The 12,500-nt window shown below is 39.1% G+C and overlaps 1 protein-coding gene across 2 annotated transcripts in view; it reads right to left on the minus strand.

The window, feature by feature from the left end:
- Window positions 1-12,500, minus strand: part of LOC306876385 (rab3 GTPase-activating protein catalytic subunit) — a 49,105-nt gene that overhangs the window by 9,048 nt on the left and 27,557 nt on the right. For both annotated transcript variants that reach the window (XM_079427498.1, XM_079427499.1), the window contains exons 18-22: window positions 8,951-9,088; window positions 6,226-6,453; window positions 3,321-3,417; window positions 3,150-3,253; window positions 10-125 (exon numbers count right to left, since the gene is read on the minus strand). In XM_079427498.1, the coding sequence (XP_079283624.1) occupies window positions 10-125; window positions 3,150-3,253; window positions 3,321-3,417; window positions 6,226-6,453; window positions 8,951-9,088 (683 nt within the window). The remainder of the gene's footprint in view (window positions 1-9; window positions 126-3,149; window positions 3,254-3,320; window positions 3,418-6,225; window positions 6,454-8,950; window positions 9,089-12,500) is intronic.

The following is a 12,500-nucleotide window of genomic DNA, read 5'->3' on the forward strand; positions in this document are numbered from 1 at the left end:
AAGCTTCACCTCTCCAGCTCGTCTGCGTCGTTCTCTCGCTCTCCTCCACCGATGCCAAACTTAGCCTTGAGTGACCGGGCGCAAGCGATGACGGCCTCCACTGCGGTCATCTGAGCGATGACGTCCTGAAACACACACACACACACACACACACACACAGTTAGCATGTGTAGATAAGAAACAGCTTCACAAACAACTACACAGTATTATTTCTGTCATTCATATTATACTGGGATGTAAGTTTATAGCTCAGATATAAACACTGATGTGATGTCTATGGTAGCAATCAAAATAGAGCAAATCACATTAAGTAACCGGCGCGTCAAATAACGCGTCGACTACATCGTTTCATCACTAGCTGGCGACAGGGGACTGTTAAAGAAAGTGTTTGTCATTGAATCATTCAAGAGATTTGTTCAAAACACTGATTTATCCTGTAATGAAACAAGTGAAGTATGAGTGAGTCATTGAATCATTCATTCAAACCACATTTTCATCATTTTAATATAAAACATTGGTGCATTAAATATATTGTATTTTAAATCCCTATATGAGGGCGTTGAGACCGTGGCACTAGCAACACTAAGCTCTACAGATGGTGGCGCTAAAAGAAGGTTTGGTAGTGCGGGGGTGTATTAAAAAACAAATTATTTAATCATAATAAATATTGTTTTGCATTAACAAGTGCAGTTACTAATAGTATTACATGTCTTTTCTTGGTAATGCAGGTTTGACTAAAGCACTGAGCTGGGGTTGGGAAGCATACAACATTTACTTTTATTAACAACAGTAACGGGCAAAATCTCATTTTTATAAGAAACAAATTATACTTTGTTCTCATTAAATGTACCATTACTCTTTTTATAGTATTATACTGAACTGACCGATAACTTCAGTGATTATAAAAGAGCACTCTCCACCCTTTTCAAGGCACTTTGTGACTTTTCTTACTTCATACACATGAAAAGTGCAAAACTGACAAAATTTGATTTGATATTTTAAAATAGTTATTTTGTAACATCAAAATATAAAGCAAAAACAATTGAAAATGAAGTCAGCAAGTGCTCCTCTGCTGCCATCTACTGGTTATAGTGGTAATTTGATGTATTTTTTATTTTGTTTTAAATAAGTGTTTGTGGTAAACAAACAAAGCATATTCTGGTCATCCCTTTAAATGCTGGAAACAGTTGTGTGAAATACTTAAGTCATTGAAAAGTGCTTGAATTTCTCTCAAAAGGTTGTACAAACCCTGGAATGAATAATGTAACATCATCCGACTCTTTCTGCCACAACACCATGGTTATAGTTATCATTACTACATCAGCGCTGTCTGACCTGTCTGATACTACTCACTGGATCTCGTCTGCATATGGGGCCCGCCGAGCCGATGGGGAACTTAACCGAAACAAGGGAACAAATATAGAGCCCTGCTCGGGCCGGCCCTTATCCAACAGCTCATCAGAATGGCCGAGTCCGACCTGAGCCCGTGTCTTTCTCTCGCTCTTCTCCTTCACACAGCTGCTGTTGAGGCCATTAAAATAAGTTCCGGTTTGGTTTTTAATGGCAAAGGTTATATTTAGTTTCGTTTCTTTATTAAGTTAATTTAGAAACATGATTGGAACATTGTGTTTGTTAAATTCAAGTTTTAATTTAGGTTTTAATTTTTTTTTAAATACCAAGCGGCCAGCGCCAAACAGTGAGTTGAGCACATTTGATCAGTTTAGCCTTCTCAAATAAACACTGTTTGAGAAAAAAAACATGCATTTCACAATATAAATTAAAAAATGTAAGATAAATGTGTCATAAATATCCAATCGTTTGTGATAAAGGACATGGAGGCCCTAGCTTTTCTTAAGAGTGGAAAATTAAAATACGCCGTAATTTTTCCTCATAAGAGTATACATCAATCGAAGCTGAGTGCACTCACAATATCAACAAGGTTTTGCTTTTGTAAAATAAAGAAAACAAACAGGGTGTCTTGATCTTGAGCAGGAACACTTCACGAAACTCAGCAAGTACTTGCCTCACTGACACGATAAATATATTTATAGAATAGGATCGTCAACTTCATACTAGTTTATTTATTTATTTAGTTTTTTGGGCCGCTGTGCCAAGATTGTGTTTGCATGCAGTACAAATACCCAACAGCAGCATTTTACTGTCACGCTGAAACTTAACTAAAGACTAACTTGATAGTATTTTAAGAGTAAAGTCAAAATTACGATAATAAAATCATGTTATATTGCGTGAAGTTAATGCGAAATATACACTCAAAAACAAAGTCTGTGGCATCTAACCGTCATTCGTAACATGAAAAACAGCAATAAAACGTAGGCTTATAGATGTTTTTGAAACTCTGATCGATTTCATGAGACATTCGTTTGTATTAAATTGTTCAGATTTTTTTTTCAATATGCATTCAAATATTTATTCAAGTTTATTTCATGCTGCAAATATTCACATGCCGCTTGAACTGAGGCGAATGTAGTTACCTCACTATAAATAAAAGAGCACAAAACATTTGTTTGTATCTGATCTAAAAGTTTACAGAAGGATGAGACTTTGTGCAACAATAAAAAAAGCACAAAGCTTATTGCGATTATTGGGCGGCTTGCGTGCGTTAAATATTATTTCCAAGCATTTCTACCGTAATTAAAACAGCTTGTGAATAGTCATATAACGTTAAGTCAGAAAAATCAACAAGTTAACCGAGTTGGAGCTTATTTCATTTTGGGGGGGTGGGGGGGCTGTATGCCACTGCTCGGACCGGTGCTGCGCTCAATTATTGGTCGAGCTGATAAACGGTCCGCGCTGCGCAGCCCAAAGACTAGAGCGGTTTCGCTACGCTTGTGTTTTGTTTGCTGTTTCTCATATGCAACAGAAAAGGCAGCGCTTATGAGTTGGTAACGCGGTGGTCGTGCCAGTGCAACCGCTCACAAAAATTAGTCCCACCGGCAGAAAAAACGGTCGCAAAATGTGACCATTTGGTGGCAGTCTGGAGCACTGTATATTATATACTAAAATGTTTAATAATTCATTCAAATTAATGAAACATTTTTAAACAGTCTGCAGCAATTAGGCCTAATATTTTGTCTCACATCATTTAGTTTAGTTCAGAATGGAGATGCTCAGTTTATCGTGACTCTCACCTCCAGCTTCTTGAAGTCGGGGATGGGGTGCCGCAGCAGTTTGCTGGCGTGAGCGGTGACCTGCTGCAGAGCTTTACGCACCGACGCGATGTCTTCAGCCGTCTCTGCAGGAGAGATCACGTTTACAGACATCATACACACTGTATTTACAGTTTAGGGACTCGCACTGACCTTCCTCCTTGATCTTGAGCAGAGCGGCGTGCAGCACGCAGGGCATCAGGTGCCGCGTCAGATCCGACGGTTTCTGCTGCGACAGGTAATGCAGCACCTGCACACACACACACACACCAAACATCATCATCTCACTTAAATAACCCTTACCCTAACACACACCACAAACTGGAGAGTTTACATTTACAGTCGATTATGTTCACAAATGTCCCTAAAATGTTTTGTCAATGTGTGGAAAATAAAGCTAACACACACTCGTGTCTCACACACACACACACACACGCACACACGCGCACACACACACACAGAGATACACACACGCTCGCTCGCACACACACACACACACACACACACACACACACACGCACTCTTGTGTTTTCTGATTGGTCTGAAGATCTTGACCCCAGGGTCACATGATTGGTTGATTCTAGATTTTTTGACAAGGAAAGTAACGAGCTGTTCTCTTAAAATATTCCTGATTTTGTTTCTGCAGATGCCTTTCAAAACTCTCTGCTCACTCAACTCTGCTGAAATGAATTATAGGTAAATATCTCTGATGAAAGACAAATATATATAAAAGATATGATGCAAAATATTATGCACGTTAAAGGTTGCAATTATTTTTTCATATTGACCATTTAAATAATTTTACCGTAACACTTCTGATTTCAGTTTTAGTTCAATTTGAGGCATTTTATTTGTTAAATTATTTAAATGATTTAAATATAATATTTTTGTTTTAAGCATTTTAATTGTTAAACTATTTAATCAATGTTTCTGACTTTAAATGTAACTAAGCACTATTTTTTAAATGATTTGAACATTTCTAAATTTTAAAATGTAATTTAAAGTATTTTAATTAATTTTAAGCATTATTTGAATACAACCTTTCTAACTGTAAGTTAATTTTAAGTGATGTAATTATTAATTTACAGTTGTGGTCAGAATTATTGAAACCCTTGGTAAATATGATCAAAGAAGGCTGTGAAAATTAACCTGCTTTGTTAATCCTTTTGATCTTTCATTTAAAAAATTCACAAAAAGCTAACCTTTCATTGGATAATAAGAATTTAAAATGGGGGGAAATATCATTATGAAATAAATGTTTTTCTCAAACACACGTTGGACACAATTATTGCACCCCTAGAAATTCTTAAGAGTAAAATATCTCTGAAGTACATTCCCATTCATATTCCAAATTTTGAGCACTCTAGGGTGATTATGAACATGAAATTATCCAACCATGGCTTCCTGTTTCACAGAAATATAAATAGGAGGGAAAACAAAGCCCAAATTCCCTTAATCATCCATCACAATGAGAAAAAACAAAGAATATATTTCTGATGTGCAGCAAAAGATAATTGAGCTTCACAAATTAGTGAAGTGGCTTTAAGAAAAGAGCTAGAGCAGTGAAAATCCCCATTTCCACCATCAGGGCAATAATTAAGAATTTCCAATCAACAGAAAATGTAATGAAACTGCCTGGAAGAGGATGTGTGTCTATATCGTCCTAATACACGGCGAGAAGGAGCGTTTGAGTGGCTAAAGACTCTTCAAGGATCACAGCTGGAGAATTGCAGAAAATAGTTGAGTCTCTTGATCAGAAAACCTTAAAAAAAAATTGTCAAACAGCCCCTACATCACCACATGTTGTTTGGGAGGATTTCAAGAAAAATTCTCCTAGCTCATCCAAAAACAATCTCCAGCATATTCAGTTATCAGACAGGACTGGCACTTCAAATGGGACTGGCTTCTATGGTCAGATGAAACTACAAAATGAGCTTTTTAGCAGCAAACACTCAAGATGGGTTTGGTGAACACAGGGATAAAAAGTACCCCATGTGTACAATGAAATATACTGCTGTATTTGTGATGTTGTGGGCCTATATTTCTGCTGGAGGTCCTGGACATCTTGTTCAGACACATGGCATCATGGATTCTATCAAATACCAACAGATAAAAAATCAATAAGTGACTGATTCTATTAGAAATCTTATAATGGGCCATGTTTGGATCTTCCAACCGTACAATAATCCAAACACAAACCTCAAAAACAACACAAAAATGGGTCACTGAGCACAAAACCAAGCTTCTGCTGGCTATTCCAGTCCTCTGACCTGAACTCTGTAGAAGATGAGTGAGGTGAACTGAAGAGAAGAAGCACCGTCATGGAGCTGTGAATCTAATGATCTGGAGTGATTCTGGATGAAGGAATGGTCTCTGATCTCTTGTCAGGTGTTCTCTAACCTCATCAGGCATTATAGGAGAAGATTTAGAGCTGTTAAACTGACAAATGGAGGTTTCAAAAAGTATTGAATAAAAAGGTGTCGTTAATTGTGACCAATGTGTATCAGAGAAAAACATTTATTTCATAATGATATTTCCCCCCATTTTAAATTCTTATTTTCCAATGAAAGGTTAGCTTTTTGTGAATTTTTTAAATAAAAGATCAAAAGGATTAACAAAGCAGGTTAATTTTCACAGTCTTCTTTGATCATATTTACCAAGGGTTTCAATAATTCTGACCACAACTGTATTAGTAGGTGTAATTTTCGGTTGAGCATCACAGATGCAGGAAGGTTTGGGAAGGACACGTGCACGACTGTCACTTAGGACACGTTACTGGAGCAAAACACAGCAGAGCAAATCCTGCAGCTTCCCCACGAGGACGCGACAGACGGCTGAAGGACAGAAAGAGACGCGACCTTCACGGACGCCAGCGCTTACTGAACTCAACCTGCCACTTGCTTTCTGACCCACTTCCAGCAGGCCTGCGCTCTGATTGGCTGCTCTGAGGGAATCATGGGAGGCGTGTGTTTGGTAGCGCGCGAGTGTGAGCAGATAAAGACAGAATGATCATGTTTGTGTGGCTTGAAATTAACATGTCCACTCTCAGGGTTCTGACCTTCTCAGCCTCTTTGGTGTCGTCAAACAGCCTCTTCTGTCGGCGGGCCGGAGTGGCTTTGGCCGTCTCCCAGGCCTCCACCCACATGTTCCCCGGGATCTTCATGCGGACGCTCAGGGCGCCCTGTATAACAGTCTGTCCCGCTTCATCCACCACCACCTCCTCCACGTAATCTCTCGGAGAATACCAGCGCACGAAATCCTCCAGACAACAGCCGGGATTCGCTGCCTGTGGACACACACACGCACACGCACACACACACACACACACGCACAGAGTTTAATGTCATACATGAACACAAGGAATGTTTGTTAAAACTAAATTAAAGAAACTCATTTAAAGAAAATTAAGCCTGTTTTTAGCACCATCACTATGTTTTGTATCATCTGACCCATGACTAACAAAACATGCACACACACCCACTCACTCGTGCACACAAACTCATGCGCACGCACACACACACTCACTCAAACACACACACACACACTCAACTCATATATAATGGCCTCCAGGTGAGCAGGAATGCTGTGTATAAAGCGTATCAGTGGTGTATTCATTGGTGTGATTGTGTATCTATCGGTGTGTGTGTTGTATTAGTGTGTGTATTTATTGATGCGGTTGTGTATTTATTGGTGTGTGACTCAAGCATCAGTGAGATAAGACGGAAGAAATTTATCACACACTTCTTTTGTAAATGAGCTACAGACTTAGACTTTCTCAGGATGACCCATCCATCGGTCGCTGAAGTCCTGAGCTCTTTCATACTCCATAATTACTGAGAGGCACACCAAGCGGGTATAATGATGAGAGTTTAGTGAGGCACACACACAAACACACTCCATGTCAGATCTCCACTGTGTGCTGCTTCCAAAAACCTGCCAATCCACAACAACACTGACAGCAGCACAACCCACGATTCCTCACATCAGACATAATTCTTAAAGAAATACCATAGCAACCACCCATAACACCTTAGCAACAGCTTCCTGAATCCTGTGAAAGCGGTCGGGCTGAATCCAGGCTGAAGCTGTAGTGTGTGAGGAGTCACTGAGCTCAGGTTGATCTGATCGTCTCTAGCGCTGCAGCAGATGTCTGACGGCCCGTCCTCCAGCACCCCATTCATCATATCGGGCTCGCTCTGCTCTCCACCCGGAGGGAGATGGTAATTAAAGCCAAAATGCCAAATGATGCTTGGCTAAGCACAATTACAGGCAGCGCTGCTGCTAAATTTAGAGGCCGTCTACAGCTAAAGAGGCCATTTACTGCGGCGGCTGCGCTCACAGCGGTCCATCGCTGCAATAAGACGAGCTGGTGTGGAAATTAGAGCATTTTGTAGGGCAGTTGAACAAGCTATAGCGGGGCAAAATAGGCACAAAATGTCACCTTTCCACATCGGTCTCGCCCCCCGGTGTTCAGAAACGAGCATTCTGGCTTCACGGCGCATGAGGAGGAGTGGGAAACGAGGCTGTGCTCGCTGTGCTTACAGAACGCTCCATTCCCACACAAACCCCTCCTTCCTTAATCTCTGGGGTTTGACCACGGCATTACACTGAAGGATAATTCACCGTTATCCCACAGAGAGGGATGGAAAATAAGGTGCTTATGAAAATGAATGATGCTTCTCCCTTTGGCTTCTGCCAAGCGGCGCTTTTAAAAGGTGAAGCCTATAAAAGATTCAGTGAGTTGAAGACAGGAGCAGGAGGAGCTATTGTCTGGCAGCTATATAATCTGCCTGCTTCCTCTTTCTGCACTGGCATGTGAATCTATGGAAGGCCGTTTCTGCCACGAAAAAAAAAAAAAAGTCCATCTCTCAATACTGACTTTTTTTCTCAGAACTGCGTGACAAACACAATGACTTTTTCATGCAATTATTTTTTCTTGCAATTGCGAGTTTACTCTGAATTTTTTCAGAATTGTGAGATACAAACACGAGATTTAAAGAGATATAAAGTCCAATTCCGAGGAGAAAAATACCTTATATTTTCTTGCAAAATCTTGCAATTATGAATTTATTTTTGCAACTCGGATCCCATTTCTGACTTTCTTCCAATCTTTCTCTGAGTATTTATCTCGCGCTTCTGACTTCTTTTCTCAGAACTGTGAGATATAAACTAACACTTGCAAGTTATGAAGTCCAATTCTGAGGAAAAAAGATGACTTATATTTTCTTACAATTGCAAGTTTATATCACATAACTCTGGGAAAAGGGTCAAAACAGTGAGATAAAAAGTTGCAAATCCCTTTTTTAATTTTTATTCAGTGGCGGAAACAGGCTTCCATAGAAACCTGTGCATTCGGCCCAAACGAGCCGCTCGCACCGCTTTAATCTGACACAGAGACGGGAATAATACAGAGAAAAGCACTGACTTCCTCTCCTCTTATCACATTCTTCACATAAGTACAGCAGAACTGAAGGCTTTTATGAAGCCAAATCATCTGTCCAGAAACACAATAATATCTGCATCATCAACAGCAGTGAAGAACACTCAGCTGCTGGTCTTTACTAGTACTTCACTGTTTACCCACACCAGTGATTTCAGGCCTTCGTGTGAGATGATGTTCCTCCAGCTGACAGCGGTCAGAATGATGGACATCAGCTGGACACACAGTGAATTACGGGTGATCAAAGGAGATGTGATCGTCTGCTGTGCATGTGGAGATGCTCACTTCTCACTCCAGCATGCAGTGTTATCATAGACCTCTGACTGCCAAGCAAACAGCTCACCTTAAAGGACTCCATGTCTGAGAGCAGGCAGGCGCTCTGCATGCGGGCACGGAGATGCGCTCCTTCCGCTGACGTGCCCAGTTTGGCCAGAACCTCGGACTGCTCCTCCAGCAGGTCTTCAGTCATGGGCGCAGGCTCCTGCGGCACAATAATAACAGCTATGACCAGCACGCCACTCACTACATTTCACTGATGAAAAATACAATGCAAATAATAAAAAACAACATTTGCAATTTAGCAGATTCTTTTATCCAAGGTGATTTACAATCACACAGTATTCACTGCCACGTTTAGAGATTAGAAGAAAAAAACCTAGCAGAAGAGAAGTGCAGTGTGTGTTTAGTTTAGTTTAGCCAGTGCACTGGTTTAGGGTTGTGGGGTGGAAAAGGTGTTTTTTTGAGCTGTTTTATGAAAGTCGTGATGGTTTCGTCAGTTCTGATGGAGGTTTGCAGGAGCAGAGAGGGTGAAGGTTATGTAATAAATGAACAGAGTTGAGAATGAAAATACGAGTGTAACAGTAAATTGGATCAGTGCGGCTCTTAAAGACAGCGGCTATACTCCTGCCCTGACTGTGTGCTTAATATTAATCAAACAAAAGACAGAGAAATCACACACTGCTCTCACACTGAAGAACGTTTGTAGCTTTAATAAGAAACAAAGAAAGTTTAATTCTTACAGTGAAGACTTTGCCGTTTTATTTTACATTAGATTACTTCTATAAAAGACTGATAAATTAATACTTTAGACTAAAAAAAATAACTTAAAGCACAGTTTGTTTCATTTGTATCTTTTTATTCTATTTGTCCTTTGCTTTTTATTACTGACAATTTAATTATTTTCAATAATTTCAAGGACTTTGTTTTTTTTTTTACTAATATGTGTCCCTGCAGCACAAAAGCAGTCATCAGTAACACAGGTATATCTGTAGCAATAGCCAACAATACATTGTATGGATCAAAATTATACATTTCTCTTTTATGACAAAAATCATTAGAATATTAAGATCATGTTCCATGAAGATATTTAGTACATTTCCTACCGTAAATATATCAAAACTTCATTTTTGATTAGTAATATGCATTGCTAAGAACTTCATTTGAACAACTTTAAAGGAGATTTTCTCAATATTTAGATTTTTTTGCTCCCTCAGATTCCAGATTCTCTAATAGTTGCATCTCAGACAAATATTGTCCGACTCTAGTATTCTGGAGTGGTATTGAGACATTTCTCTGGCATCTAAAATGTAGATGTCATAGCAACACTAAAACATTATCGTGATTTTAACGGTAAAAGACTGTAAAAATGCCACAGTAAAAACCTGTTAAATGTTTCCTTACTCTATACGGTGAATAACTGTAATAGATCTAACCTTTATTTTTGAGATAGCCTCCGAGTGGACTCTCATAGACTGCGTCTGAAACCATACCCTACTCCCTATATTAGTTCACTATATAGTCCACTAGACAGAGTGATTGAGAACATATGAGTGAATTCAGACACTGATGAACAGCTGTATGGGTGATTTGTAATTAATTTCGTATTATTTATGGTAGTAATATTACTCAAGATAAATTGACAAACTATTATGAAGGAATTTAAGAATATTTTAAGCACAAGGCCTTTAGCTACAGCACCATTTAGACACACAGACATCTAGAATCAGCACATGAACCTCAACAATGGTGACTATTAATAATAAAAAACAATTCATGCCGCAAAGCATGCTGGGTGCCAGTACAAAACTCCCAGCATGCCTTGCAGCATGAATAAATTATGCAGCTGAAAGTTCTTACTATTTTCTTTATTTGCTTTTATTTTGGTGTTGTTTTGGTTGTGACTTCAGTAGACTGTTTTGTGATGTTCAGAGTTAAACCGATTTTATTATTTGTTATACATTTATTTTTATCATTTTTGATTGTCACCAGTTTTGAGATTCATACGCTGATTGTTGATGTGTGTATGTGTGTAAGATCTGCCGTAGCTCAATACATTTATGTGCATATTGTGCTTCGAACCGTTTCACAGCATTTGATAGCTGTAGCATCAGCAGTGCAATGGGTGTATTAACATCACACGTTTAATAACAGATTAAATACTGGGTGAGATCAGTGAACTAGACTAGATCACGATGGTTTTGACATCACAAACATCAGTGTCATCTGATCATAGATTATTTAGGCTTTTCTTGCTTTAAAAACTGTACTTAAACACAGTTAAAGCAACCAAATAAAAACTAACTTTAAAAAGTCAAGGTTCAAGAGCCTGACTAAAGCAACCACTGATCGCCAATATGGTGACTTCCAATGAAAGCACAACACCTAAAGGAGCTTTTGGACACACATGACAGAAATGAGGTCAGGGATTAGTAATAAGAAGCTGGTGATGCTGTTTGTGGAGTTATTTAATCACTCTCTGCTGAGATCTTGAGAGATTTAATGTGCTTTATTTCAGTTGATTTCATCTTTGGCTTTGGCTGTAAGTTTAGTTTCTCTTTCCTTCGGTGATTCTACTTGAAGCTCAATCCTCATTGAATTAGTCACTTCATTCTCTCATTAACTTCAGTGTTACTTCAACACTCTGCAGTGTGGGCATATAAGTGTGCTTTAAAACCGAGGATTTTGCTGTGGGATTAAAGGGGTTAAATGTGTGAGATGGGAAAAAATACACAAACGCAATTTTAACAGAAATACACCGTAAATAAAAAAAAAAAACACTAGATTACTGGCAACCACATCTGCTGGTATTTCCCCATAAAATCAAGAAAAAAACCTGCAAAATACAGTAAAACCTAACAGTCAACTTCCTGTTGTGTTTTGTGGGTCACCGTTGTGCTGGAGAGTAGAGCCGGTGTTTATATCAAGGACGGACAGGGAAACACTGATGTTATGCTGCATGGTGCTTTATTTAAAGGCAGTAACTGTATAGATACTGATGCAATGAAACGGTCTGCTTTAATCCAATAAAGACTGTGGAAGAGTTTGAGATGTTTGTTGTTGTCACGTCTCGTATAACAGCATGTTTCATCTTCCTGCACTCAAACAAGCCTCTCTCTTGTTCTCCAGTGCAATCTTATCTCGTTGTGCTCCACCGCAGCGATTACACAGAAAGCCCCTGTGAGAGTTTCTCCGCTCATCTGCCCTCACATGCGCTTAGAACAAGCCTGTGACGAGAGCAGTTGCCATCACACAGGAGCGCATCTTTCCTGACATACTGTTCACAATTAGTTTTATTGACGTTTATTTGCTGCTGTAACTAGTAGTAAAGAGGAAGAGATGATCGCTTCACTACAGCTTCTGTCAGCCACAAAACAGCATAGTGAATGGATTTAGTGATAAAATGGACATAATATAAAAACTGAGACTTTGTTACATTTCAGAAGTAGCAAAGCACAAAACCTACTGCGATTATTAGATGGCAGAAGCTACAAATGATGTTTGGTGAAGTTTTGTTTCTGAAAACAAAACCGACTAAAAGATCGATCTTGGGTTCAAATCAGTTCATCAAAATAAAGATCACTTAAAAAATTAGAAATGAATATGGTTAATCCAGC

This window comes from Barbus barbus (genome assembly GCF_936440315.1).
Source record: "Barbus barbus genome assembly, chromosome: 10".
Taxonomy (NCBI): Eukaryota; Metazoa; Chordata; class Actinopteri; order Cypriniformes; family Cyprinidae; genus Barbus; species Barbus barbus.